The sequence below is a fragment of the Paramormyrops kingsleyae genome, chromosome 20, assembly GCF_048594095.1.
Source record: "Paramormyrops kingsleyae isolate MSU_618 chromosome 20, PKINGS_0.4, whole genome shotgun sequence".
In the NCBI taxonomy this organism is placed as follows: domain Eukaryota; kingdom Metazoa; phylum Chordata; class Actinopteri; order Osteoglossiformes; family Mormyridae; genus Paramormyrops; species Paramormyrops kingsleyae.
The window spans coordinates 11,765,374-11,793,025 of record NC_132816.1 but is presented as its reverse complement, the minus strand read 5'-3'; the positions used below and the strand labels follow the sequence as shown (position 1 = coordinate 11,793,025).

The following is a 27,652-nucleotide window of genomic DNA, read 5'->3' as shown; positions in this document are numbered from 1 at the left end:
TCACCGCAAACGCGTCCCAGAGGAAGCCAGCTCGAGACGTAAATATTGAACGTAAACATTGAGATTTTGCATGAAGTTACGTCGCGTAAAGGGCTTCAGGTGTAAATGTGTGAAAGCGTTTCACAGTTTTGGGCGTGGACGCTTGCCCTCGTATGCAAAACACACCTGCTCAGACCCGCTACGGAAACCCACGCACATCCATGGAAATCGGCATCTACACACAGCCCTCCTGCAGCTGAGTAGCTGTCGCAGCGTCGGCAATATCTGCGCCGCTTAGACCATCAGATTTCACAGGATTATTCTGGTATCACTTTCACCTGCCAGAAAACTTAACCTAAACACCATCACTCTCGCCGTCACCCAAGGTTGAGATCATCTAATCACTCTTCTAGTAAGTCCTAAAATTAAAACACGGTCCATATTGGTTGTCTTCATTCCCAACCCATGCTTACTGAACATACATCACCATATTCCTAAGTTGTGACCGTATTTTTTTGTTTGAGTTTCTGAATAGCTGTCAATTGCTACAGAAATAAACCTGGACCAGATCTGTAGCTAGCAGACATGGTCAGACATCAGGGCAGTGTTACTCATCTGACTTGCTTTACACCAATCGGTTGAAAGGAACACAGGTAAACCTTCCCCCCCCCCCCTCCAAGGCTAATGTTCCTCAGGCCAGGACTCAGAATAAGGACCATCTCCGGTCTCCAGAGTGGATGCAGGGAAAAGTGGCGATTTATAATGTTCCATGTGAATAATTCAGCTCCATGTGGAGAACACCAGATGGCCTGGTGTGAACTTTGAACACAAAGAGAATGTTTTTGTCTTCTGTTGGGAGCCCATTCCAGGTACTTAGGGGAGCGCAGACCCAAAAATAATTCAGCTGTGTGGTTTCAACCAGTCTTCCCCTAAAGAGTCTTTAAGGGAGATGCCCATCTATCATTACAACTGCTAGGTTCATACTGTCTACTTCTGAGAAGGGCATATAGATAAACACCTTCATCATAACTCTCAAGAACGGTTAAAGACCATAAACACCACATCAGTTCTCATGCTAGAAAGAACAGCACCTATCCTATCTATCCTTTAAAAATGAATAATCGAAGCAAACAAAGAAACATTTACTCTTATCTGTGGGGGGAAAAGGACAATTGATTTCCGTACCTAATAATCTACTTATACGGCTATTACATTTTAAATGCCTGCTGCTCTTTTTAGTGCCACCTGCTGGACAATGAGGCCTACAACAAAGATCAAAATGCAGAACTTTAGTCTCAATTGAGATTGCATCAGCCACCACCCAGAAAGACTCTGCACAGGCAACGTTAGAGGAAAAAAAATTTGCAAGGATCCTTGGGACAGCTGTATGCTTAAATACTTCAAAAAACCGGTTCAGGATAATAAAGCAAAATAAAACAAACATATGTTTTAATAATTCCCTGTTAATATAAGGAAAGGAAAACAGACATCTTGGCATATGCCCATTTTGGCTAGGAACATAGTAATTTGGAAAAGCATGGTTTTCAGGACACAGAACGCTGCATTCATTTTTTTTTTCCAAACCATAAATGCATTCCACATTCAATCTATTATTTGAAATAAAGTGACAGAGAAACATATTACCATTTAAGAAGAAAATAAGCTTATAAAAGGGAAAGATCCCCCCTTTTCCACATATAAAAAAATGAGAGGGGGAAAAACAAAACATAAAACGACAAAGAGACAGATGGGTGACCGCAACGCTGCTGATGCTATCGCGAGCATCAAGCTGCAGCAGAATGCCAGACGACAGGTTCCTCCGAGCCCGAAAATACCAGGAGGGATGGATGGAAGGACAATGGAAGCAGCGGCATCCGGAGGAAGCTTCAGCCCACACAAACGGAGTACGGCGCCGAGGCCGGGGACATCGATCGGGCCGCAGACGAGAGGCTCGTTTGGCGTCAGCCAAACCGCACGGGTCAGCGGCAGGCTGGACCGCATCTGCAGCGCGGGGACACTGGAGGGATCGAGTGGATTTCACGAGGAAGCGCAGTGTGCAGTAGCGATGGGGCAGGCGGTTTTGGTGTCGTCTGGGGGTGGGGGGGGATGGTAGAGGCGCCGCAGTTCAAAGCGTCAGCTGCAGGTGGGTCGGTGCGGGACACGAACGCAGGCACCCTCATGTGGACTCCCACGGCTGTGACAGACCTCTGAGCTTTCGAGATGATTCAGCCACCTTCTCCTTTGGTACGGGTCGCGGCGTGAACGCAAAGGCACAGGCCGTGGTGCTTAGCATCTGCTCCTAACAAGGAAGGGGGCGGTGGGGGTGGGGCGTTGCGGAGGGGGGACCTCAGCGTAGCGTCCCAGAAAAAGCACATCACAGTGATGAGTGCAATATTTCGCCTGAGTGGAAACATCTCCACTTATAGGGGTAAATAGTGGGATTTGTGTCTCAATCTCCTGAGAATACACTGACTCAGCCTTTTCGGTTACAAAGCTCCCTGTTCTGCATGCTAATGGCAACCGGGTAATAAAATGCCAGTGAATTATTCATACAGAAGGTTAAATGCGATAACGCAGAATTTACTGGCTTTCTGTACATAAAGAAAGTGACAGGAAAACATCTCTATTTTTGCGAGTGGAAAAGGCACTCTAAAAAAAAAAAAATTAAAAGGGATTAATCATTAATCCTTTAGTGAGATCTTAAACACATGGTCTGTTGCTGACCAGATGTTATCAGATCGGAGTTAAATCTGAGGTTGCTTAGCTGCATATATGAAATACCTTCTGCAGAAGCCATTTGCAGTTATGACAAAGAGATAAAACTGACAATGTTCTTCAAAGTTGTTTGGGAAACTTAAAGTGCTGAGCAAGGCCTCTGTTTGTGTACAGTATACTGTGCTGTTTTGGTGCAAACTATGCAGATCGAACCAAGTTTAGGACTTCAAAGGGCTACGAATTCAAAATCCTCCGCGGAGCAATTCGACCATCGTTTCTCCATATACAGTTACCTAAACCTTTACTAAGTTCAATAATAAAGTCTCAGAAAAAAGGCATTCTGTTACAGTTACCTGGAGTGGCCAAAATATGTTGTTATCCATGATATAGACAAGTGGAGCAAAAATGTTTCTCTCTTTTTGGTCAGAAACATGAATTTATATTCTTTTGCTGCCACCCGCAGGCCATTAAGGGTACTGCCCAATAACGTGGTACCAAATAACCTTCACCCTGTAATGTAAAGTTTCGGGTTGCACATATTCAACTTCCGCAAATACCAAACAAAACATTTTTTTTTTATTTTAAAAAGCAGGGAAGTATTACAACAGTTTGTACTGCATCTCTATCCGTCAATTCAACAGAACTTCGAAAAGCATGATACACCCCTGAAAAAAAGGACCATACGAACTGTTAAATGCAGTTTAACTACATCTATTGACTTATAAAAAATAAAATTATCCATCCATCCACTTATCCAGTACGGGGGGAGCCTATTAAATGGTCTGGAGCCTATTAAATGAAGCACAAGGCAGGGGTTGCTGGAGCACTGTCAGGCCAGCAAAAGGGCATACAGATCAAACCAAACACAAACAAACCCGTTCACCTAACTGCACCACAAATTGCTCAGCAGTTTGGGCAAGCCACTAATTAACCAACACTACCTTAAAACTATAAAATTCTTCTAAAACTCCAGAGGGAAGTATGCCGTTCTGCAGGTTAGGACTCTGTGTCTATGACTGAAAGGTCGCCAGTTCAAATCCCACAGCCTGAGTTGTGTCACCATTGGGCCCTTGAGCGAGGCCCCTAACCCCAATGGCCCCAGGGACTGGCTGGCCATGCTTTCTCAAATATGTCCCACACTTTGGATAAAGGCATTTAAGTATAATTCAATCAGGTGTATGAACTAACTGAAAACACAGTTACATTTTTCAAGAGAAAAATGGCAAAACGGCATATATGTCGCGGCACGACTCAACTCCAGTAGAGAACCCTGTGCCAAGCTGCACTCCCAGCACAAACACCGCACAGGGCAACAGTCGTACGAAACGACGAAAGGGAAGTCAGCAGGCTGAGTAAAATGAGGATGACAAGCATGTTAAAGCAGCTCATTTACTGAGGGTTTATTCAGGGTATTTACTGATAGCCCATTCTCACTAAAGCTGGCCATGTACTTTACAGAAAAATCGACGTAGTTTTGGCAATACAATGTTATCTTTAAACAGTGTACATTAATATGTGCATTTGTGTATTCCAGTTAATAGTACAGTGGTATCTCAGTTCTCGAACTCATTTGATCTCGGGAAAAAAAAATAAATCCTAGATCTCGATCTGAATCTCAGAAGTCAAAGCGTGAATGCCGACCTAAGATAACTTGTACGCGCGGGCAAATGAGTCACACGGCACGTCTCTCAGCAGAAACAAAGGGTAAAGCTTCAGTCTCAGCCTCGCATTCGCTGTGATAGCATCCTGCATGTTTACACTAGCTGAATACATATATTTAGACAGTAAAAATACATTTAGACAATGATAGACAGTAACAGTAATTATTATTTTTATTATTATATAATAAAATGCATTTTAAAATAAAGATTTCTTATTAATTGTTTTAATATTAATAATAAACCATTAATACATTTAATAATAATAATAATATTGTTATGCCGAGCGGGGACGGAACAGAGACAAAGGCGCAGACGTCAGGGTATCGGGGAATACGGGGTTTAATTACAGGTAAGGCAGGCAAAACGCAGATGGGCAATACAATGACCGGACTGGGGAAACAAACTGAAACGTGGATGAAATAGAGGACTGATGACAACAACCAGAAACAGCTGATCACACGGGGATTCCACACGGGGTTAACGAGGGGGCGTGGCACACAAAGAGCGGACGATAGTGGCAGGACACATTGTTTGGACACATTTATTTTCTTACTTTACAAATTACTGTTTTGAATAAATATGCTTAGATGTGTTTAGTACAGTATATGCTCTTCTTGTTTTATCCGGTTCATTTTGTGTTTTTAAATGCTAAAAAAAAAACATTTTTAGGTGTAATTTTTTGGGGTCGGGAACCAATTAATTGGTTTTCTATTATTTCCTATGGGGAAAATTCTATCAAAACTCGAACTTCTTAGGATTCAATCCGGAGTTCTGAACGGATTAAATTCGAGTTCTGAGGTACCACTGTATATGTTGTAACTCTGTAATGGTTTGCTGTGGAATGCATGTTTCGTTAGCACGTAATGGTCAGTGACGCTTAAATTGTAGGCTTCCATGTCTGTGCTGCTTCCAATATTAAACCAATAGTAGCTGTTGGTTTAATAGTAGAGCAACTTCCATTTTAAAAGAGCTGTCATCTCCTTTATTAAAATAACTCATGCACTTGCCTCAATACATTTATTATCGCTCTGTATGTTGGTCTGCTGCATCGAAAATACACCCTCTAGTGTAGTGGCATGACACAGAACGAATAAGGTGGTGAACAGGGTAGACAACTCTCGTTACGTGACCCAGCTGACGGCTATAACTTGATGCCAGGGAATCAACATTCATCTGGAGTTCAGTTAAAGTTAAAACCATTTTTCTCCTTCTGTCTGGAATCTACCAAAAACCATTTTACTCTAGGGGTGCTTCGCCACCACACCAAGTATGACACTTTTGGTACCTTCCCTTTTCCATTGACTTACGGTCAAGTACTAGTACCAGAAGTTCCAGTACCAAAAGTGCCAAACCAGCTGGGGTACTACTTTGGCATGGGACTTGAAATGATTTCTTTGTCGATTGGTTATGCAAATAGCCTGTTTATTTTGTTTGATATACTAGGACGACACGCATATAGCATATAACATGTAGTGTGCTGTCCTGGCGATGTAATTTTTTTGTAAATATAGTAATGTCATTTTGTTGTAATAAATATTGAGGTATTTATTAAGCAAAAATGAGTTAATAAATTTCTCACAAACCCGTCTAGGAATGATTTAAACAGCAAGAATGAAAATGATTACGATTGTCTCGAAGAACGCATGCAACACTCATGCAAAAGGTAATCTTTAAACTGTTTTTTAAACATATATTAGAAAATCAATAAAATGAATAATAATTAAAATTGCAAAGCTAGCTAAGGTTTTTTTTTTCCTATGCCAGAGTAAAAATGCTTTAGCGAAACTTAAACTCCCTGCACCATAATGTCCATATACAGAATTGAAAGTAAGAAAAAGCTAGAGATGCACCGATCCGATATTCGGATCGGTATCGGCGCCGATCCAGACCTATTTTTGACGGATCGGGTATCGGCCATGCGTGACTGATCCATGTCCTATACTTACTTTTTTAGTTTTTGGTAATCTCATAAAATATAGCTCCTATTTCGTGTTAAATCTATTTGTACAATCAATCGCACAACAGCTCTTTCCCATTTTACATGTGTTTTATTGCGGCATTCGAATCAAACGCTAACGCTGCCCCTCAGTCATTTTTGCTACTCAGTGGGTGTGAGTACAGTGATTTCCGCCTGCTGTGACGTCATACGCATACCCTTCGCAGCCCGAGGAGCGTAAGATAAGATGTGACGATCTGGGAGTATTTTACATTTTTAACAGAAACCAGTAGCTCAGTGATTTGCAATCTTTGTAAAATAAAGTTTTGAGAGGTAGGAATAGCGTTTAATGGAAAATCCCACTTAACAAGGCGCACGCAACTGCGAGACAAAAAAAAAAGCAATGGACGATTTGGGAGTCGCTAACCTGGACTGTCTTGCGAACTCGCTGCAGCTTGTGATACAAGAGGGGCTGCCATCACAACAAAGTGTAACAGCTGACGCCAATGGAGAAAAATTGTGTTAAAATTGTAAGCATTTGCCACTTGTGCATACTTGCTTTGTAGATATTCATATTGAACTGCAAATGCCTCAAAAACGCTTAAAACAAGATGTATAAACGAGGTAGAACAGTACGTTAGGTATGTTTGTAGTAGCCTAATTAAAAAATTTTTGTCATACATTTCTTCCATCTGTATTTACTAGCTGAAAAAAATTAATATATAAAGTATAACAAAGTAAAAAGAGCTCTTGTATCGGAATCTGTATGGGTATCGGCAGTTGTGCATCGGAATCGGATCGGAACTGAAAAAATGTGGATCGACTCATCCCTAGAAAAAGCCTCATCTTAACCCAACTGACTATCGATGTAAGAATTACATGTGCATAACAATGTGATGTTGGTATTAATATCGCACACCATCCAGCCGTATAATATACTAAATGCAGTTTTTTTCGAATTCAGTGCAAAATACCCCACCTCGCGTTGTGATGTACAGTAAACGGTGCAGTGGAAAAGCACCCTTAGCTACTTAGCTAATGCTTTTAAGCAACGTTAACCATTTACCCAGCGGGATGCTTAACCAGAACATTTTGCGTGAAGTGCCATCTTCAGAAGCGCAACAGCTTAATGGGAATGTACACCACCTACTGCACTTGTATCTTATGTCAACAAAAGTCCTTTTTGTCATTTGCAGAAAGGCAACAGAGAAGTGCATCGACCATGAAAGGAAATTTAAAAAGAAAATCCAAAGGTAACCAATACAAAACAAAATCACTAATTATTATTCAATTCAGCAATTAAAAACAATCAGTGCTCAAAAATTAAAGATTCACTTTTAACCTGAAGAAAAAACTGTCCCTAACAGAATAAAATGCAAACAGCATCCTACACAAACCACAAAACTTCAAGATTCAATTTCAGCAGCTATATGCTAGCTACATATAGCCTCTCCAGCTGTCGCCGTCTGCGGTTTCATTAGAGACCAACACGACATTTGGCTGTGGTAACCAACAGAGCCTTAGTAGGGAAAACTCTCAAAATGAAACTACCCAGCCATTCAAGTAACTTCTTTTCGCAGGGTAGAGATACCCTCAGCACAGGGGAAGAGCGGAATTTGAGTCCACAGTGTTTCCTGCCAGTATAAGCCACCATCTGTGAGAGCCTGAGAATTCCCGTTGACGGCGGCAGTAAGATTTGTGCCATACTGCAGCTGCACGGCTCATTAAACAGGCTCCGTGGCACGATGGGCGTAGTATTTTACCAGAAAGCCTGACGCTTTGCTTTTAGTAAATATAACCAGTTTAGCTATGGCGTTGCCTGTACAGCACAGTAGCCAAAGCCATTTAAGAACACAGCAAGAGACATAACAGGATAAATAAATTACTTATTCATCCAAGGTACTCAGTGACACCCTGTAAATAAAGTCATCTGTAGATTACACAGTCTGGGCCTTAAAACACAATGCTTGTTTCCCTTTTCAGCAAACAGACAGAAAAGCCACAGCCCTGTACAGGAACGAAGGCGGCGGTTAGACAAGAGGAAACTGCGGGCCTTGCCCGCGTGATGAGACGTTGCAGCCATCGATAAGGAAGTCAGATGCACGAATGCGAGATCACAAGACAGCCCGGTTCAGCAAGCTATGGGACCTCAAAACTCGCACGGCCTGTCCCACACCCCACAGCTAGGGGGGTGACTGGGTTATCTCACGATCATGCGGGAATTTGACTGCCACTTACATCTGACCTTAAACCGGCACAGAGGTTCCAGTTGACTGCAGAACAGATTTTGGAACAAACAAACAAATATCCACATGCTTTTTGCATTGCTAAACTCTACTAGACACAAATGATGTGGGCAGTGCCTTGTGTGGTTTACAATATGTAAACGTATACGTCAATGACACTATGTGCTTTAATGTCCAGCTGTGTGCGGGAAATGAGTTACGATGGTCAAGTGTTACAAGATATTTGATATCTTCTGTGTTAATGCTCCCATGCCTTACATGGACTAGAGGAGCAGTGAACCACAGATCACAGAAGCCACATGACATTTGAGTTCAAAACCCAAGGCACCGTCTGTGATTCCAGCTGTGATACGGATGGGCTTTCCTTGATTTATCAAACTGGGGTCATGTCTTCTGGCTGAAGCCAGCCTCAGAAGCTTTTTGAGGGATTTATTGACCGCAATTAACAGGGGCCTTGTTTGTTTTTCAGCTCAGTTTACTCGAAACCAGTTTGGTGTTACTCCCAGCTGCTCACAGCGGGGATCTATGCCTGTCAGGAAGACTCCTCCGGTTCACACTATGGGGTTTCTCCAGGGAAACTCGCAGCATCCAACAACCATTTTAACACAGAGAAGAGCCCAGCAGTCACATGGGCCTGAAAACATTATGTTGATTGGTTGCCTGGTGCCTGGGTGTGGCAGACAGGAGCCCAGCCTAAGAGTGTATCCCAAGCCTGGCTTCTAAGGCACTTTCTGCATGTTTGTTGTGCATTGTTGTGAATACAGAAAAGTGAATATGAATTTTCATCCCCACACAGCAATTGTGATTATTTCTTTTATCAATATATTTAAATATTTATGCATAAAGGTAAAAAAAAATTCGGGCGACATCCAACGACCATTTTGTTTTCTGTACTGAGAATACTTTTAAAAAAATGCAAGAGAATTTCACAGCGATGACTAATGTGGAGTCACTGGTTGCATTGCTTCGGCAGGGAGAGCACAGAGGCGGTGACTGGGGTTACCACGAGTGCTCAGTCAGCCGAAGCAGAGAGTAATTAGAGACAGTTCATCCCGGGGAAAAACTCACAGTGCTTTGTGCTTGTCTTCCGCTAAAATCTGGTCATTCGGCTTCAGCCCATACCTGCAGAAACAAAGGACTGTCAGTTACGACTGTGTGCAAACACTTCCGTTTTTGGTTGACTAATCAGCACATCTGAGTATAGATCTGTCAAGTGTCCATCCATCCATCACTGCTTATCCAATACCGCTTCATTGTGCATTCAGCTTACACTTTGTGTTTCACCATGATAACTACATACCACACACTGGATAAGCATCATATCTGTATAATTATACAGGGTAATTAAGAATAATTATACATGATACACATACAAAAGAAACAGCTACATGAGCAGGGAGGCCTACATCACAAAGTAATTTGTTTATGTTCTTTCATTTGTTGAATTGATAAACAGGAAGAATTTCCTTCATCTCCACAAGCAGAGGCCATACTGTGTCCAGAAAATGATTTGTCTGCTTGCGTATAAAACTCACCGGAAATCTTTCTAAGAACTTGCTGAGCTGCAAAACCGAAAGACCTTAAATCATCTTTTCTTTACTTTACTATTCATTTATCGTACTTATTGTACATTTTATTTATCTGGCTGTATTTACTCTGTATAAAAAGTCCTGCTACTCTTGACTGTCCTGTTTTTTGCACCTTTCTGAATCCCTCCCTCCCTCTGTCTCCGTGGTCCTGGGGAGTGTTTCGCCACGCTGCTGTAAATGTGCATATGGATGGTATGACAAGTAAAGCCTAACTTGACTAGACTTGTTACTCATTGAGTTCCATTTGTGTTATAGCAGTGACAGAACACATATACAATGGCGGACCCAAAAGATTATGATGGAGCTGAAAAATTCCTCTCGCCTCGTGACGTCGTAGCCATTACAACATTGTAGCACAACACATTACTCTCGCGTTTGTGGTGATGCTGGTGTTAAACCTACTGCGCTGCCAGGCATATAAAAGTATAACACATACAGTAATGTACAGTATATACTTGAATATGATAAACGACTGGTTTATGTATTTACTGTATTGTACCTTTTTTGTTAGAGCACCCTCTTTCTACTTATAAAAATAATAGCTTACTGTAGCCTGTGTGTGTAATAGGCTATAGGTTTATGCAAGTACACTCTTATCTCACAATAATGAAATCACCTAAAGATGCATTTCCCAGATCATATCCCCATTGTTAAGTGATGCATGACTGTACACCATACTGCCATGCTAAACATTTATGCCATATTTACATTTAAATGAGAATCCACCCAACCCTGTTCCAGTCTTGATTTCAAATGGACCCTTGTTGTGATAAAATGGCAAACAAGTCTACAACAGCAGCTACAGTGTTCACTGAGAAATTTTGAATTTTTATTTATTTCTTATTTCTCTCTCATTGCACTGAACAGAAGGAATCCTAGTTTTGTTGTGTATTTAGTTTACAATGATCATAAAGCTTCTATTGTATTTGGTGAAGAGGTGGCTCTGAGGCTAGGGATCTGTACCGGCAATCGGAAGGTCGCTGGTTCGAATCCTGTGAATGGCAGGAATGATCCTACTTTATTGGAACCTGCAATTGCTTCATCCTGGGTATGACGTTAATGTACATCCAGCCCTATAAGGAGGTTCTCCAACTTGGAATAACTTGGGGGTTGGGTGCAGGATTGGCACTCCAGGCACTGTGAAAAAAACACTCAAACTGGTCCATTTGGACCAGTGTGGTGCTGAGGTATCACCTGCCACATGGCTGCACTCAGGTCCTCATCCCTGAGGTGGTTTGTCGTGTGGAGGGTGCAGCAAAGCGCTGTAAACAGTGTGCACCCCTTTCCATTCTATTCTATTCACAGGAAAATCAAGACGGCAGACTTTCTTGCTTTCAAAAATAAAACAAGCAGCACTGTATGATGAGCACCAACATACAGATAAATGTTTTGGAATTCTTTGAATTTCTGTATCAATGGCTCCTTGAATGATCTAACTCAAAATAATAAAGACAGCTATTTAAACACAGCATTTCAAAGGCACTAAGGTCAGGACACTGACCTGACTGTTTTGAAACACAGAATTTCTTCTCTTTGAGTCAGTCAGGCCCTGAGGCACCAATGCAGCTGCTTACCAAGATTTACAGTTTGGGGGTTTTGATGTTGGTTTGCTATCTCCAATCATGAAGCATCGCTCATTTACCAAGCAGTTCAACTTCTCATCTGTCCACAAAACTTTGATCCAGTAGTTCTGTAGGACAACAAGGTAGTTCTTATCTAGCTTGAGAAAGACAGCAGTGGTTTTTATGGAGAACAGCGGTCTCCATGGTAACCACTGATAAACATGTTTTTGTTTATGGTTTACTGAGAAAACACAAGCATTACTTGGTGCTAGATATTCTTGCACATTCTTGCCTGCCATCCTAGGCTGCTTTGTCACTTGTTTGGGAATCATACAGCATATTTAGCACTGCTCTTTGTAGAACGCCCACTGAAAGGCAGAGTAGCACCAGTGCTGAATTTCTTCCATTTTCAGATTAGTGGCCTGACTGTGGAATGTACAAATCATAGTAAACTTTTCCAGTCTTATGAACGTACTTTTTTTTCCATTTATGTTTTCTTGACCACTTAAAATATCTGTTCAAAAAAATTATGGCAACGTAACACAACAGAATGGCGACACTATATTAGGCAACCCGATCACATGCACTCAATGAGCCAAACACTGGCCCAAAACACAGTGTATGCTGAGTTTATTTGTTAAATAACACAGACTTTATTATTTCACAACAATAACCAAAGAGATGAAGAGCAAATCACATTTTAGGAACCACTGATGCAGAATTCCAGATTATTCCAAAAGGGTCACTAACTTTTCTCGTAACTGTATACACTTATTCCTTAATTAGCATTTTTAAATGTATTATGTGGAATGAAGATCAAAAATATTAAATTTAAAATTAATTCCTGGGGGAAAATCTTTTCCTACCAAAGGCAGGGGGACCTACAGGCAAAGCTAATAAAGGTCTTTGTATAATGGCTCATGTGATAATTGTGACCTGATATCCTAAATATAGGACCAGGCTTGACAGGGTGATTGGAGAGTTCCAGGGAATTCATCCATCCATCCATGCAGTTTCTGTAACTGCTTACCCTATCCTGGGTCGCGGGGGGTCTGGAGCCTATCCCGGCAGATACGAGTGAAAGGCAGGGAACCACCCAGGACGGGGCGCCAACCCATCACAGGGCACATTCAAACACTATTCACTGACACATGCACACCTACAGACAATCTGGTAACTCCAATTTGCCTCAGCATATTTTTGGACTGTGGGGGGAATCTGGAGTACCCGGAGGAAACCTCATGACGATACGGGGAGAGCACGCGAACTCCACACACATGGAGACTCGAACCCTGGTCCCAGGGGTGTGACGCAACAGTGCTAACCACTGTGCCACCATGCCGCCCCCGGGAATTAAGTTAAATTAAGTTTAGTTTCCATAAAAATATGGCAACTCCAAAGCATTTAAAGATTTAGGAATGTCATCATTAGACAGCAATTAAGGTTAAACAGTAATAAGTCTTCTGGCCTTTTCCCCCCCGAGACAATGATGATGATGAAGAAAATAAAATAAAATAAAATAAAAAAAAGTAGTTAAGGGATTTAAAACCTCAGGGCTCCAGAGGCTAACCGATTACCCAACCCTTGTGGGCACCCTAATCTTACACAAGCCTGAAACATGTGCAAGTGATATTAGCTGTCAGGCTAACTCCTGCACACTGCAAGATATGCAACGCTCTTCTAACTGGTTCAAAGCCACAAGCGACAGACTTCAGCTAAGCATGAGACCAAAGGACAGCGTGACAGAAGGGAGCTTCCAAGACATTTTACAGAGTGCCCTGGAATTTTTCGGGCCACAGAATGACGATGTCCGTCCCCAGTTGGGCACACATTAGAAAGATACAAACATGAAAAATAAAACTGATTACTCATTATTTCAAGAGTGATGTTGATATGGAGGAACCGGGAGAGGACGTTGGTTCAGAAGAAGGTAACGATTATGCTAGCAGTACCGATAGCACTGTCCATTAAATAGTACGGTGGCAGAAAGCAAGAGTGAGTATATGTGAGCGAGTATCTTTACGTAGTATTTTTGAGCAGGTGTTAAAAAACTGGATTATTAACTAAAATGAATTTAGTAAAACTTTGCTAATGGAGCAAGTATCAGCACCTTTCTTGGACCTCATGGAATAGAGTTTTACTGAAAATCCTTAAGCGAGCTCTACAGTATTTTTTGTGTACTACAAACTTTTTAAACTTAATAGCACATGTGTTACTTAGAGGAATGGATAGCGCCCTGGTTAAAGTCAACTTCAGAACCTTGCATTTACCAAAAACAGCGTTGTCCTGTGCTCCCAGGCACCTGTATCACCAAGCAGGATTTCTCACTTAGCCGGATTACTTGTTGGATTTAAGGTAGCCCAGATTAAATGGATTTCATCCTTGCTCACTTAGATTTAGCCCAGACTACCTTAAATCCGACAAATTATCCGGCTAAGCAAGAAATCCTGCTTGGTGATACAGGCCCCTGCTGTAAACCAGGAATTGCTTTGATTGGTACAAAAAAAGGATTTTTCTTAGAATATAAACATCACTTAGTATCAAGTTAACATATACAGAATAACATAAATCCATACATAGAAACATTGGAAGTAGGAGGAGAGAAACAGATCATTGGGCAACCTTCATTACCAAAGTCTAGTTCCACATGAAAATGCAAAAGTATTCAACTCACTTGTCCAGGAAGTCCTTGTCGACTACAGCAGAGATGTCAAGCAATGGGTTTCCCATTCCAAACAACGCATTCTGGCTGAGGAGAAAATGATAACGAAGAATCATGTGTCCGGATCAGAATGAATGAAGAAAAAATGTCCAGAGAAAATACAATTGAGGAACACAAAAGATACCAAAATGTTCACATGTAAAGCGTTCGTAGTCAGTTCTAATGGGTAGCAAACACTGCTTAGTAGCAAGTGTTTCCATGTGACAAAGTGCTGAGCTGAAGGTTCTAAGCAAACAGGTGTAAGTCTACATGTGTATTCCGAGCAACCCAATAAGCATCTGCTAGTGTGAATACCACACTGAAATGAATCAAAAGTGCCATTCCTTCATAAACCATGCCGTTCTAACACCAGATTTCCCATTAGAACCGCATTAGAACCCCAAGAAAACAATTCACGATCTATGAAGCATTGGTAACTTTATTTTAAATTGAACGGACAATTTAATATGGTGACTTCAGATGATGACATTTGTTACGGTAATAACTGTCGCTTAACTAAAAAAAAACGCGTCGCGATGAATGGCTAAACTATTAAAAATAAAACGTAATTTATATAACTTTGGATTTCCAAAATAATGCTTTTAAACCATATTTTTAAGGCGAATACTCCTACAGACAACGACTGCGCCCCCACCCTCGGATAACCAGCATTACTGTAAAATGTATAATAAAATACCCCGTGGAACAGGCTGTTACCTTGCGGCGGGCATTGCTGTCTAGTGTAGAATGTGAGATCGGCACAGTGCCCGGTAACGAGGTTCTGCTATCTTCACGTTAGGGTCCTTATCTTCTAGCAGCGTGCGTTCCGCGTCGATTCTCTACTAAAACCGGAACCCTCAGCCCCCGCGTTCTCGTACCTGATTGGATGCAGAAGGAGTGGGAGGCGCGCCTAGATTGACAGCTTGGCTCTATCTGCTCAATCAGGTATACGCCGTGTCTTTTTGCGGTGTATTCAAAAACCATTACGGTTTTTTAGCATGGAAGATTATTGGCGTTCTTGGAAAACATTTACATCATATGACCAACTAAAACGTACAAAAAAGCACTACATTTTCTAAAGCTAGTAACTGATGTAAATACCTCCATTGATGGCAATTGCCGCCCTTTCCTTTTTCGTCCGTCTGACAAGCTGTAAATTTCTTAAATTGTATGCACAGCTCAATAAACATGTCAACGGTGCAATAAAGTAGTAACGGTAACGCCTGTCTCGTAAAACAACGTACAACGTGCGGCAAATAAAATTCTACTGCGCATATCCTTAGCATAACCCGGTAGTAATGAATGAGTGGAAGAAACGAGTAAAACAAAACGGGCAAACATCTTCACGTTAACGTAATTCAATGTTGACTTGGCATAGGAGGAAAAATACAGCTTCCTTTCGCAGCTCACAGCAGAACTCCAGTAATATATTAACTTGAAGGATACAGATTTGAATTACTGGATTGGAAATTCTGTTGCACCCTGTATTTACCTATGGCGAATAGTGTGCTCTAACCCCCGTTTTTATACGTGTGCCCATTTGTGCACATAGTTAAATCGAGCCGCATACAAGTTAGGATTCACGTCAAGCAAAAGCAAAGCTAATAATAAACATCTGCTTAAATCCAGAGGAACAAATCTTGTCTGTTTTCGTTAACAGTAACTTTTACCTCATCGAATGATATGCAGAAATGTTAATGTCGCTTTTAATTCTAAATTATTAATCAGTAAAATTACAACCGTGTCTTAAGTTTTTATTATTATTATTATTTTATGTATAATAACGATTGTTAATATAATCAGTCTTAATACTTATAAGAATGCAAGGATACACTGCGCTCCATTTGTGACTGTCGCTAATAGGACACAGTGCATTAACAAGTGTGAACTAACCAACCTCTTGCAAGTTCTTTAGCTTACACATTTAAAAGAGTATTATTATAAAATCTGGGTAGCCTGTATACTGTTGGTATTCCTGGACACGGGTAGTTAGTTTGTTCTATCTACGAATCAAAGGTAAATTAGTAACGGTACATAAACAATTTATTAAAAACACTACAGTGTCAATTAGCATTCTGTGAGGTTCCCACGGCGGATCGTTTTGTGACGTCTGTCTTATAACTACCCCAGGATCGCTATAGCTATCCAAATCATGTAATAACATTTTTAATTTGCTATTAACACTGTAGTGAATTTGTCTAGGTAAGTTTACATCGAGGAAGAATTAGAAAGTCAAGTATTAAATATTAAACGTTTTATGCGGCGGACCTCTGTTTTGTGCACAGGGTGTGTATGGTCAAATGTTCAGCACAAACATTTTAAATCTTTTGGCTTAACTGGTAGAGAAAAACCGTTTAATATCTGGACCACGGCAAACTAGCTAACGAAAGCCTGCTAGCTGTTTTTCTAATTTACAGGGAATTATGTTATCCGGGCACGCGTTGGTTTTGCTTTTAAAATAAGGCGTAACGCTCGTCGCATTTGATTGGGACTTTACCTGAGGGTCTTTTTATCCAGTTTGGGTTTTTTCGGTTTAGACTGGTTTGCAGCCATGATCAGTGCACAGTTGCAGCACTTCTGGAAGATGCATGAGATGTTGAGAAGATCCAGAAGAGCGTGTTCACGAGCTTCATCTCTGAACTGATGGCAAGCACGCGCAGTGGGGTGACGTCACCGCCTGCGCTCGGCCCCGCGGACGCAGCGCAGATCAGCGCAGGCGTATGCATGTGGACGCAATGAATGAGTTGGTATTACGTAGGGATTTCTTAAGATGTGTAATAAAAGATACGCAGGCACATTAATTCTCCAAGTCGGAAGCTTCTGTGAAGTTAATCGAAGCATGCGGTGCGATAACTGCAAACACAAAATTAGGATTAATCTTATAATTTCCACTTTCCGAGGATATTTGATAGCCTGGAGATCTGTAATGAGGCCGCAGTAATCCATTGATAGTACCGGGGAAGTTTTACCGTAGTGCTGTGATATACTAACGCAGCATTTATATGTTATATAGAATAAATCTTGATATTTTGGAGAAATGGGATGAAGGCTTAATTTAACAAGCATACAGCCTCGAAAAATGCAGAATAAGACTACGCAGTTATATATATTTTTTAACGACTATGAAAATAAAAACATTTCCAGGTTTAATTTGGGAACATAATTATAGTCACCAAAAACTATAGGATGTGTCCATGGAGATGAATCTGATTTACTGTACTGTAATATATTAAATCATATTCTCCTGTGTAAGTGTAAAGGTGAATAGGAATTTTTGTGCAAAATAAATGGTTCATTTAAATATAAATACACACAAACATATCTTTCCAGATGCCATATATTCATTACAGAATCATTCTATGGCCACAATATTAAGAGGAATCACAACAAAAAGTAAATGTTATAAAATGCTTTATTATAAAAAGTGTGAACATGGTACAATTCAAACTGACAACTTTGCAAAAAAACTCAAATCGGGACCAGTAAAGTGTGCTTGACAATGAACACGTAAATCTTAATTAATACATTGACTAGAGCCAAACTTCAGACCGAACTGTAAGACCCTAAGGCACCTAGAGATTTGTAATATGCTATAAAAACAAGTAGTAGTATTCTATTTACATTCAAATTGCAGTATTCATGTTTATTTATCATTCAAAGTTCATTCACAATGTAACGGAAGTTACACGTCACCACTGCACATTTCATTACACATTGTTAGCCTACATATACTGCATTACTATGAAATGATACATTGAGATTAGAGAGAATGTTCCCTTTAATCTGGCGATAACATTTAACTTCCGTGTGATGTTTTGATTGATGCAAGGCATTGTCATCTGCATAACTTCAGACACATCACCAATTACCCCCTATGGCAGTTTAAAGCACTTGATTTAGTAATAAAAAGTCATTTTTACGCTATTTTTATGAGACTCCCCTTCCTGCTATAGATTCACATGGGGAAAGGTTAAAGGTGAATTTGCATCACAAAAAAAATAACACAGTGGAACAGCCTGAGACCTTTTATTTGCATCATTAACGTCATAGTAACTTTAGTAATCTCATAGTAATACAACTGAAGTATTATATCTTCATATGGCTTACAGTTAAAGGCCAAAAAGACCCTTTCTTTATATAACTTCAGTCAAAATTCTAAGAAACCATTTTCATTCATGTTAAATTTCTAATCTCTGATAGGTAAATATTCCACCCAAACTAACAAAAAGAACACGACATTCAGCTGATACAATCCTTAGTAAAGTAGCCCTTAGTGTTTCCAGATATTGCTGAAACACAAAATTACACAAACAAAATCTTTGGTATATTTCATGACAGCGTAACGTACAGGAAGCTGGTTAACTATTTTCTGCTATAACAGAAGACAAAACGCAACTCATAATTCACGTTTTTAAATAAATATCAGAAGAGCAACAGTGTTTTCGTAGAGTTATTATACTATAACTTAGCGTGAAAAATAACGTAAGAACATATTGTGAAATGTGTAAATGTTCAGACAGGTGACAAGCAGTAGTGAGGAAAATTAAATCTTAAGGCCAAAACTACAGGTAACAGTCCTCTTTCAAATAAGCTTTTATATATTTTTGCAGATTTAGACATATGTTAGATATTTAAAAATGTAAAATCTTTGATACCAAAATAGAAAATGCACATGTATAAACCAAGATTTTTCTTCAACTTCTGAAATTCAACACAAGAAAAATAATTTTGCTTTTTTTGAAGAAAAAAAAAAAAGTTAGATTCATAGGAAAAAAGAAAAAAAAAACTTCTTTGCAATTGGATTGTCTACAATTCTAGGTCTGCAGCAATTGCTTAAAATGACAAAGTGGTCAGCCAGTCAGGGGAGGGTTTGTAGGACTGTTTCAGGTATGTTTAGATTGGGACACGTCTGTCCCTATTCCAGGACATCATTGCCCTGGGTTGTGCAGGGCATCCTCCTTCCTGGCTTACTGATACCAGGGGGTCTTTCGGACCCAGCGGAGAGTGAATCCCGCGTCGGTTCGAATCTTAATGGAAGCCGCCTCGGCTTCTCTCACGGTCTCTTTCACAGACTGCATCAGGTTTTGAGCGTTATGGACCAACATCTCCGTGGCCTTTTGGAGAGGGAGAAAGCAGCAGGAGATATTATCCAGTCGAGAGAAGCTTTACTGCCCTCTCATCCTAATGGAGGTATACAGCAGCACAGGGTAACTCTCCCCCAGGACCACAGTGCAAAAGATAGACAGCAAGTGACAAAGTGAGGGATTAACACGTTTAAAAAAACTGCAAACACAGGACAGTCAAGGGGAGCTGGACTCAGGAACAGTACATACATAGTGCCTGAATGTATGTAAGCAAAAACATAATCCCTGATTGTTATACTATTAAAACATAACACCACACAGAAACACTGATACACAGTGAGAGCCCTAAGGGTACTGTATTACTGAGCTGAAAGGCTGTGTGCACACACACACACACACACACACACACACACACACACACACAGTGTGTGCGTGCATACATTCCTGTCATTGTGCGGACTCTCCATTACATTTCTATGGGCAAAACCTATATTCCCAACAAAGACAACCTTAACCTCTACCCAGCCATAACCATAAGTAATCAATGAAAATGCAAGACTTTTGCCCATTTTTGTTTTTTTCCAATTGCATTCACAGATGTTTACAAAAATTAGGTTTATATTGTGAAGACTGGAAGAATATCCCCACAAGGTTACAAGTAACAGGTTTTACCACATCGAAGGGACATTTGGTCCACACAATACGGTAAATACACACAACTACCCTCTACCCACCCACTGCAGTACCCTCACCTGCTCCGACTCCTCCTCACTGATGTTGGTCCTGCCCAGCATGGTGGCCTTCACTGTGGACAGGATCTTCAGCTGTGTGCTGATGGTGGGGATGCGCTCGCACACCTGTATAGAGGAGGACTGAGATTTACAGGCGGGCAACGCAGTCCAACTCGACAAGGTACATAATCCCTCTAACTCTGCCATTTAACTAGGATGGCTGTGATGACAGTGAAGCGAAGTGACGTGCAACCCCTCCCGCTGGGCCTGGGACAGCTTTCCCAACTGTCCCCTCCTTAGATGGTGGGCACCAATAAATTTTAGTTCAGCATAAGCATTTTAAGTCTGTAAATCTACCAAGCATGTCAGTATTCTGCAATACTTGATACAAATGTACCATTGGCTCAGCAGTTGAATATTACACTAAAAGACAGATATTGGGTGCTTATCAATATGCGTACTTGAACATTCCTGTGTTCTGGCATACCTGTTTCACATCATCTTTCATTGCCCAAGTACAGTTCCGATACTCAGTAACAGAAGTGCGGAGCACAGTAAAAATCTCAGGATGCTGTTCTTGCCCGTCCCCAAATAACAAGGATGCAACAGTTGCACCCTCATTAATCGAGAACAGTCCCATGATTCGTTGCATCCCGAGTTCATTCTTGGGAGGCAAGTTAGTAAGAACACTATTGCCAAGAACACAAGTCCGTTCCTTGCGTTTTTGGAACCTTTGCTGGCAATTTAAAAGCTTCTGTGGGAAGCTGTGAAAAGAGGGATGCTGACCTGCAGTAGGTTGGTCCTGATCCGCTTGTCTGTGCACTGCTTGGCCACCTCCTTTGCTAGGCGGGTGACCTCATCGGAGGCCTTGGCGATGTCCTTGGCGCACTGAATGAGCGCACGCTTGTTCCCGCTGCCACCTCGTACCAGGCGGGACATCTCTGCCATCAGGAGCGCCATGCGCTTGGCGGCGCCGATGATGTCATTACCCTACAGAGGAGTGTATATAGTAATCGTTAAATCAATCTACTGTAAATGAGACCATCACGATTACAATCAATGCATCATCTATCCAGCTGGTTTCTGCGTAGATCAATAGTTTAGAATGTTATTAGGCTTTTTAAAAAATAAGATTTTTGGTTAATATGAATACTTAGGGTAAAAAAAAAAAAAAAAAACATTTCAGGTTCTTTCTTTCTGCATGTTTGGATGAATAGGATCCTGCAAGAGAACACCCCCCTACTCAACAGGAGGAAACGCTTTTTGTCAAACCCTCCAGCTCTCAACAAAACTGCACATAATTCAAAAATGCCACTGAACCTCAAATGCAAATAATTTGAACATGTAACTTACTAAAATGACGACCCACATTCAAAGCTGTACAATTTGTCATTTTGATACTGTACACTTGACAAGACAGCTCAAGCACACGTTTCTGAATGGTCACAACATGCAGTGTGTGAACGTGTTAGTAAATCACAGCAGAAAAGGAAGAGTGTCTGTCAGAAATCTGAGACCAGTGCTAAAATACAAGGGTGTTTACCATCATTTAACGAAGGAGGGAAAAAAAACATATTTAGGAAAGTAATCCAAACCTTCAGTTAGTATCCCTCTGTTAGTCTGTTTTTTATTTCAAATTAACAGACCGAGTTAAAAAGGACAGCTCACATTACTATAAAATTACAATCTCTTGGTACATTACTAGTTGTCATGCAGACAGTCTTCCTTTTTGTTAATCAATTCAAAAAGACCAAAATCTCCAGTTTGGTTGGATTAGGTTCGTTTAGTAAAGCCATTGTGGAAAAACAGGCGCGTGACATGACTTGATACGTGACTGGGAAGCCCTCATCCGTGACTTCACAGGCTGAGTGAGCACAATCTACAGAAGCGGCAACACTAAGGAGCTCCGGTCACTTTCAGGCTGGAGCAAACTGGACGCGTACAAAGGGGAGCGCCGACGACTTGTGAAGCCAGCGGCAGTTTGACCAAGAAGAGCAATCCAAAAAAATAATAAGTTGTCATTCCAACATAGCCAGAGGTACCCAGCAAGGGCCCAGATGTGATGCAGCAACACTGGATCAACGTTCCGAATGCCTGGATGCAGACTGGGGCACACGGCCCGCGAGGCAAAGCATCGAGTACCTTACTGGACCATTTTCGTGCTTCTTGATGTAACGACTGAGCCGCGGCCAGCATGGGCTGGTTAACCGGCTGATTGGCGGGCACTAAGAGCAGCTCAGGTTCGTAATCGTCTTCATTGTCTGACGGCAGGACGAACTCAAAATCCGCTTCGTCCTCATCATCTACATCTAAATCCGCCTCAGCGGGTTTGAAAGCCGCGTCCGCGGCCCTGGGCTGGGTGGGAGGAGGAGGTGGAGGGCGGCAGGGAGAAACAAGGAGAGAGTTAGTGTGAGGAGTAGGAGGAGGTCTACAGCACTGTTTCTCAATCTGGTCTTCAGGGACCCCCAAACGGTCCACGCTGATGCTCCCTCCCCGCCCGGAACTGGGAGGGAGCAAAAACATGGACTGTCTGGGTGTCTGAGGACCGGTTTGAAAAACACTGGTCTACAGGATAGGGACGGGAAGGTGGGCAGGAATCAGATTCAGGAGAGGGGGCTCTGTAAAGCTGGGGAGGCAATAGACTTCGACATGTACCAGAAATACACCAGAACAATCACAATAACCATCCATACACGTCTTTAATGGCAGAAACTTTACCACTGATATAGTAGAATTATTTCTGCATCCTGTGCCTTAAATATTAAATAAAACAACTTGAAAAATGTATAAAAAAAATATAATAATTACATTTGTTTTGTGACTAAGGAAGCCTGTTCCTCTGATGTTGCGTTTCTTAATACTGATCCTGTGTCTTTGTCAAAATATTTAGTGTAATGTGTCCTACAGCAAATATAAGAACACTCAGTAAACAAACAGTCGAGGGGTGGGGGAGGGGGGTAGAGTGAGGACAGTTTAATAGTTTAATACATGATGCAGGCAGGGGGCAAAGAATGACAAAGGGCAGGTGAAAGAATGCCACAGGTTGGGGGCCTTTGGAATGCCGCAAAGAGAGAAGGAAAAACTACAGAAGGTTAGCAGGTACCATACAAAACGGGGTCCTTTAACGTGGGAAAATGCGGGCACACACAGCACACCACTGTCTTTACATTCAGGCATTTCAAAAGACGCCTAAACTTCACACACCTGGCAATTGACTAATTTGACTAATTCACCGAAGCTTTGAGGATTTGCACAAAATGAGTTGCACCGAGGCAGCAGCACAGTGTGACAGCCTAGCCCCCACCCAAATTGCCATAGTAGGGGGTGTCTTGATAGAAAAAAGCTTTTGAAATTTTTAATTCTATGAATTAACCAGCTATCAGAACAAACCCTTGAATTTTACAACTATGCCCACAGTCTTGACAATAACTGAAATGTTCATTTAATCCATTCTTAGGCTAAAAGGGCTCTTAGTTGTCATCAGAAATGGCTTAGCCCCCTAATGGTTACACTAAAAAAATACAAGAAAGTAATTTCTGGTGCCCTCTAGCAAACCTATGACAAAAACTCCATCAAGATCACATCCACTGTGGGTAACTGTCACGCGTGTTTCTTTCCAAGGTTACATTTAGACTGGAATCAGAAGAAATAAATAAATAACAGGACTGGGTTAGACATTAATCAATCATCGTTAGGTATATAGCATGCAAGTATTTTATGAAAGTTTTTTAATCCATCCATCCAATTCCTGTAACTGCTTGTCCTGTTCATGGTCATGGTGGGTCCAAAGTCTATCCTGGAGGCTACGGGCGCAAGGTAGGGAACAACCCAGGACGAGGCACCCTTTGGGGGGGGGGGGACTGGAGTACCTGGAGGAAACCCCCAGGACGACATGGGGAGAACATGCAAACTCCATACATGGACCCATGGCAGAGACTCCATCCCTGCTCCCAGAGGTATGAGGCATCATGGCGTCCCAAGATTTTTAATCTTAATTGCTATTAGCTGAATCTGAAGTCATTGCGAGGATTACAAGATTTCTGAGAAATACGCATTATAATAATTCAGGGCAAGATCATACAGATTTATATCAATAATTCAGTCCATTTTGAAGATGTCTTAAGTATACAAATAACATCCATGTCTCACATCTGACTAAAACAGAACCTAAAACGAAAAACACGCTAAACCTGAATGTGTAGCTCTGCATGTCGAAGGTTAGTTGAAGTATCTGGACCCCAGCATGTGGAAAGGGATGCAGATCCAGTTCTACTCGTACCTTGCTGGACCACTTCCGGGCCTCGTCGTGCAGCTGCCGGGCCGCCACCATCATGGGCTCGCTCACCATCTCGCCCGCCTTCTGCTCGGGGAACTCCTCGTCCTTCTCTTCTGGAGGAGGGGGCCTGGGTGGGGGCACCTCACCCTCGGGGAGTGGAGGTTTGGGTGGAGCCAGATCGTCGTTCAACTGCAAGAATACACGGGGAATTGTCCGAGGCGCTCAAAACACCAACCGTGCCATGGAAGAAGAACACAGCGGCGTCCAGCGCATTGAGAGATCTACTGTTGGCCGGCTAGGATAACCAGAACGGTGGCAGATGAGGGAATAAAGAATTTCTCACAGTCTGAATGCTGACCACAGACTTACATGCAGCTGATCCAGACTCGGCGGCGGAGGCGGGAATTCTGGTTCCTGAGGCTGGAAGGCCTCCTTAACCTTGGCTACGGCACCCAGGATCTTGTAGCCAGAGTCCAGGAAGCCCTTCTGCAGCCCTGCTCGTCACAGAACGGTATGAAGATTTTTGTACACTGCTAGGTGTCAATTTTGTACACTGCTAGGTGTCACTTTTGTACACTGGTACACGATTAAAAACACCTACATAATGGAAATTCAGTGGAAGACCATTATATCTGAGGTTCTCGAAGGCCCCTAGGTAGACAGGCAATTCCTCACTAGGAGGAGATGTGAAGCTTGATACCTGGATCCTGGATGTTCCCTGCCACAGCCTTGGCATTCATCACCATGGGGGAGATGGTCTTGCTCAGCTCGTCCGAAGCCGCCTTCACCATCTCCCGGAACTTGGGATCCTCGGAGTTCTCCACCTCCCGCTTGGCCACCAGCAGGATGCGGTTTGCGCGGCGGGCGATGCTGGTGGCACCTGCGACCAGCATCTGCGGCTGCACGTTGGCCATGGCCACCCGGCACTTGTCGATGTCTTTCTTGATGGCCTCCTCGGAGGCGTCCAGCAGGGATTTGGTGTCGATGGCTTCATCCACCAAACCTGAGCACGGGCAGAACATCAAGAACAAGAGTCAGGAAATTAATTTGGTACCCACTGTACAATAAGGCTACCCTTTGCCACTTATAAATGGTAGTAACTCATAAATAAGAAGATAAAATTGTGGCATAACTTGTTTATAAATGTTCAGTAATGATTTACAAAAGTGTAACAACCTAATTACCTGCTTATAAACCATTCATAATCCATTTATAAGGGTAGCCTTATTGTAAAGTGGAACCATTAATTTAATTAATCACTTTATAGTGACACACACAGCATATCACTACATTAAGAATCCACACACTTAAATCCATGCCATTCACTGTTAGTCTGCAGCTCAGCATTCAAAATTGCAGCTTTCTGACAAAAGTGGGTTTTGAATCACGAGCCATGGCAACAAGCAAAGGTGCAAAAAACTATTAGGGATTCTGCCATTAAGAGCCACTGTTACACCTCTATAGTGCTGCTGGTATTGAACTACTGTGCCTGTGTTTACAAAGGACAGAAAAGGTACTGCATACGTAACTAAAGGAAGGTGCACTTAACATACTGATCAGCTGTTCGATTAGGACCTCAGACTTAAATTTAGGAATGTTTAAGCCATCTGTCCTTTGAACTTTGAGAAGACAACCAAAAACTGTTCAGAAGCCATAGGAATATATAGCTCTGTGTTTGTTAAGCATGCAAGTTAGAGATGAAGCAGGATTTTTGCAGCAGGTAAAAATAAGCAGATAGGAGAAAACATGGTGAACTTGTCTGGTACCTGTCATTTTCTCAATGTTATCAATCCACTGGTTTTTCATGGTGTCAAAATGTTCATGAGCAGCTTGGTTCCCTGGGTTCCTGAGCAGGATGCGAGCGGCCGATACCACCTTTTAGGGGACACATAGCCGGTAAACCCTGCTGATTAGCCAGAGGCAACAGCTAAAAAAGGGCTGAACATGTCAACAATATCTGCTAGCATACAATCTAGCACAGGCTGAGATTCAGAACGCTGCAATTTCCCATCCAAAAACAAGACTGTACTTTTTTTTTTAAATTATTATTATTTATTTATTTTTTTTAAGTACATTCCTACCATAATTCAGTAACCACTCTATTTACAAAAAGGTTTTTTTCCAGGTTATATCAACAGAAATTTCTACACAGTCCCAAAATAACAGGCCGCAGAGATCATCCAAAATGCAAGTGGCTGCGCCTAAGAAAACAGCAACGGCATTTAATGTGAAAACATGTATGGCTCAGTGTCATATGAGCCCTGCCTTCTAGCATTGGAACGAAGGAAAGCAGAGGCTGGCAAGATGGGGACTCAGGTCTGGGCTCAAACCCTGCGGTGTAACCAGGCAGCGATCAGGACCACAGGCAGACCCACACGCTGCTTTGTCCCCCACATGCCAGCCAACTCACCCCCATCCCAAATTTATTGTTACAGGGCCTTCATATCGTAAAGAGGGGAACTGATCATTTTAAACTCTTTTCAGTATCATTAAAAATAAGATAAAACCATTCAGAGGTGTCTCCATATTTGTTTTTCAGGAATTATTTGGGGACACATTCACCCAATTTGAACACACACACACACACACACACACACACACACACACACACACACACACACACACACACACACACACACACACACACACACACCTGTGGCGTCAGCTCCCTGGCCGACTTGACGGCTGCCTGGATGCCCTCCACCGTGCTCTTGTTGGCCGTGCCGACGGCGGCCGCTTTCTCGGCTGTGGCGCCCAGCTTGTTAGCGTGGCTTTCAAAGTTAGCTGCCCGTTCCTCGAATACCTGAGAGCAAAAGGCATCAGGGAGACAGGAAGCCACACGGCGGGCGTGAGGGGAAATTTATTAGATAAAAAACACCAAAATATAATCTTCACCTAGCACGCAGTTTTTCAACCCGGCCCTCGGGGAACCCCAGACAGTCCACATTTTTGCCCCCCCCACCCCAGCTCCTAGCACAGCAGTACCAGGTACTCAGCTCTTATTGGCAGTAAGCAAAAACGTGGCTTGTCCTGGGTCTCCTGAGGACTGGGCTGATAAACACTGACCTACTAAATCTTGAAGAAGAGCCAAAACATCTTTAAAATAAGTCCATACTGAATATACACTGCCTGCATCATCAAGATGAGCTTCTGCGTAAAACAGATTTGCTAG

At 42.0% G+C, this 27,652-nt stretch overlaps 2 protein-coding genes across 6 annotated transcripts in view; both read right to left on the bottom strand.

Moving 5' to 3' along the window:
- The window catches only part of LOC111836876 (adenosine kinase-like), a 129,914-nt gene extending 112,848 nt beyond the window's left edge, over positions 1 to 17,066 (bottom strand). The window contains exons 1-4 of one of the 3 annotated variants that reach the window (XM_023798544.2): positions 15,491 to 15,605; positions 15,107 to 15,267; positions 14,363 to 14,437; positions 9,606 to 9,659 (exon numbers count right to left, since the gene is read on the bottom strand). In XM_023798544.2, coding sequence (XP_023654312.1) covers positions 9,606 to 9,659; positions 14,363 to 14,437; positions 15,107 to 15,120 — 143 coding nt within the window. In that variant the 5' untranslated portion in view covers positions 15,121 to 15,267; positions 15,491 to 15,605. Of the gene's footprint in view, positions 1 to 9,605; positions 9,660 to 14,362; positions 14,438 to 15,106; positions 15,268 to 15,490; positions 15,606 to 16,886 lie in introns of those variants that run through there. The other 2 variants (XM_023798524.2, XM_023798560.2) reach the window with 2 other exon arrangements.
- Positions 17,067 to 17,783: 717 nt separating this feature from the next.
- vcla (vinculin a) overlaps positions 17,784 to 27,652 on the bottom strand; it is a 36,900-nt gene continuing 27,031 nt past the window's right edge. For 2 of the 3 annotated variants that reach the window (XM_023798272.2, XM_023798279.2), the window contains exons 14-21: positions 27,134 to 27,283; positions 26,247 to 26,355; positions 25,181 to 25,483; positions 24,850 to 24,974; positions 24,484 to 24,669; positions 20,991 to 21,194; positions 20,226 to 20,330; positions 17,784 to 19,503 (exon numbers count right to left, since the gene is read on the bottom strand). In XM_023798272.2, coding sequence (XP_023654040.1) covers positions 19,357 to 19,503; positions 20,226 to 20,330; positions 20,991 to 21,194; positions 24,484 to 24,669; positions 24,850 to 24,974; positions 25,181 to 25,483; positions 26,247 to 26,355; positions 27,134 to 27,283 — 1,329 coding nt within the window. In that variant the 3' untranslated portion in view covers positions 17,784 to 19,356. Of the gene's footprint in view, positions 19,504 to 20,225; positions 20,331 to 20,990; positions 21,195 to 22,346; positions 22,560 to 24,483; positions 24,670 to 24,849; positions 24,975 to 25,180; positions 25,484 to 26,246; positions 26,356 to 27,133; positions 27,284 to 27,652 lie in introns of all 3 variants that reach the window. The other variant, XM_023798261.2, reaches the window with a different exon arrangement.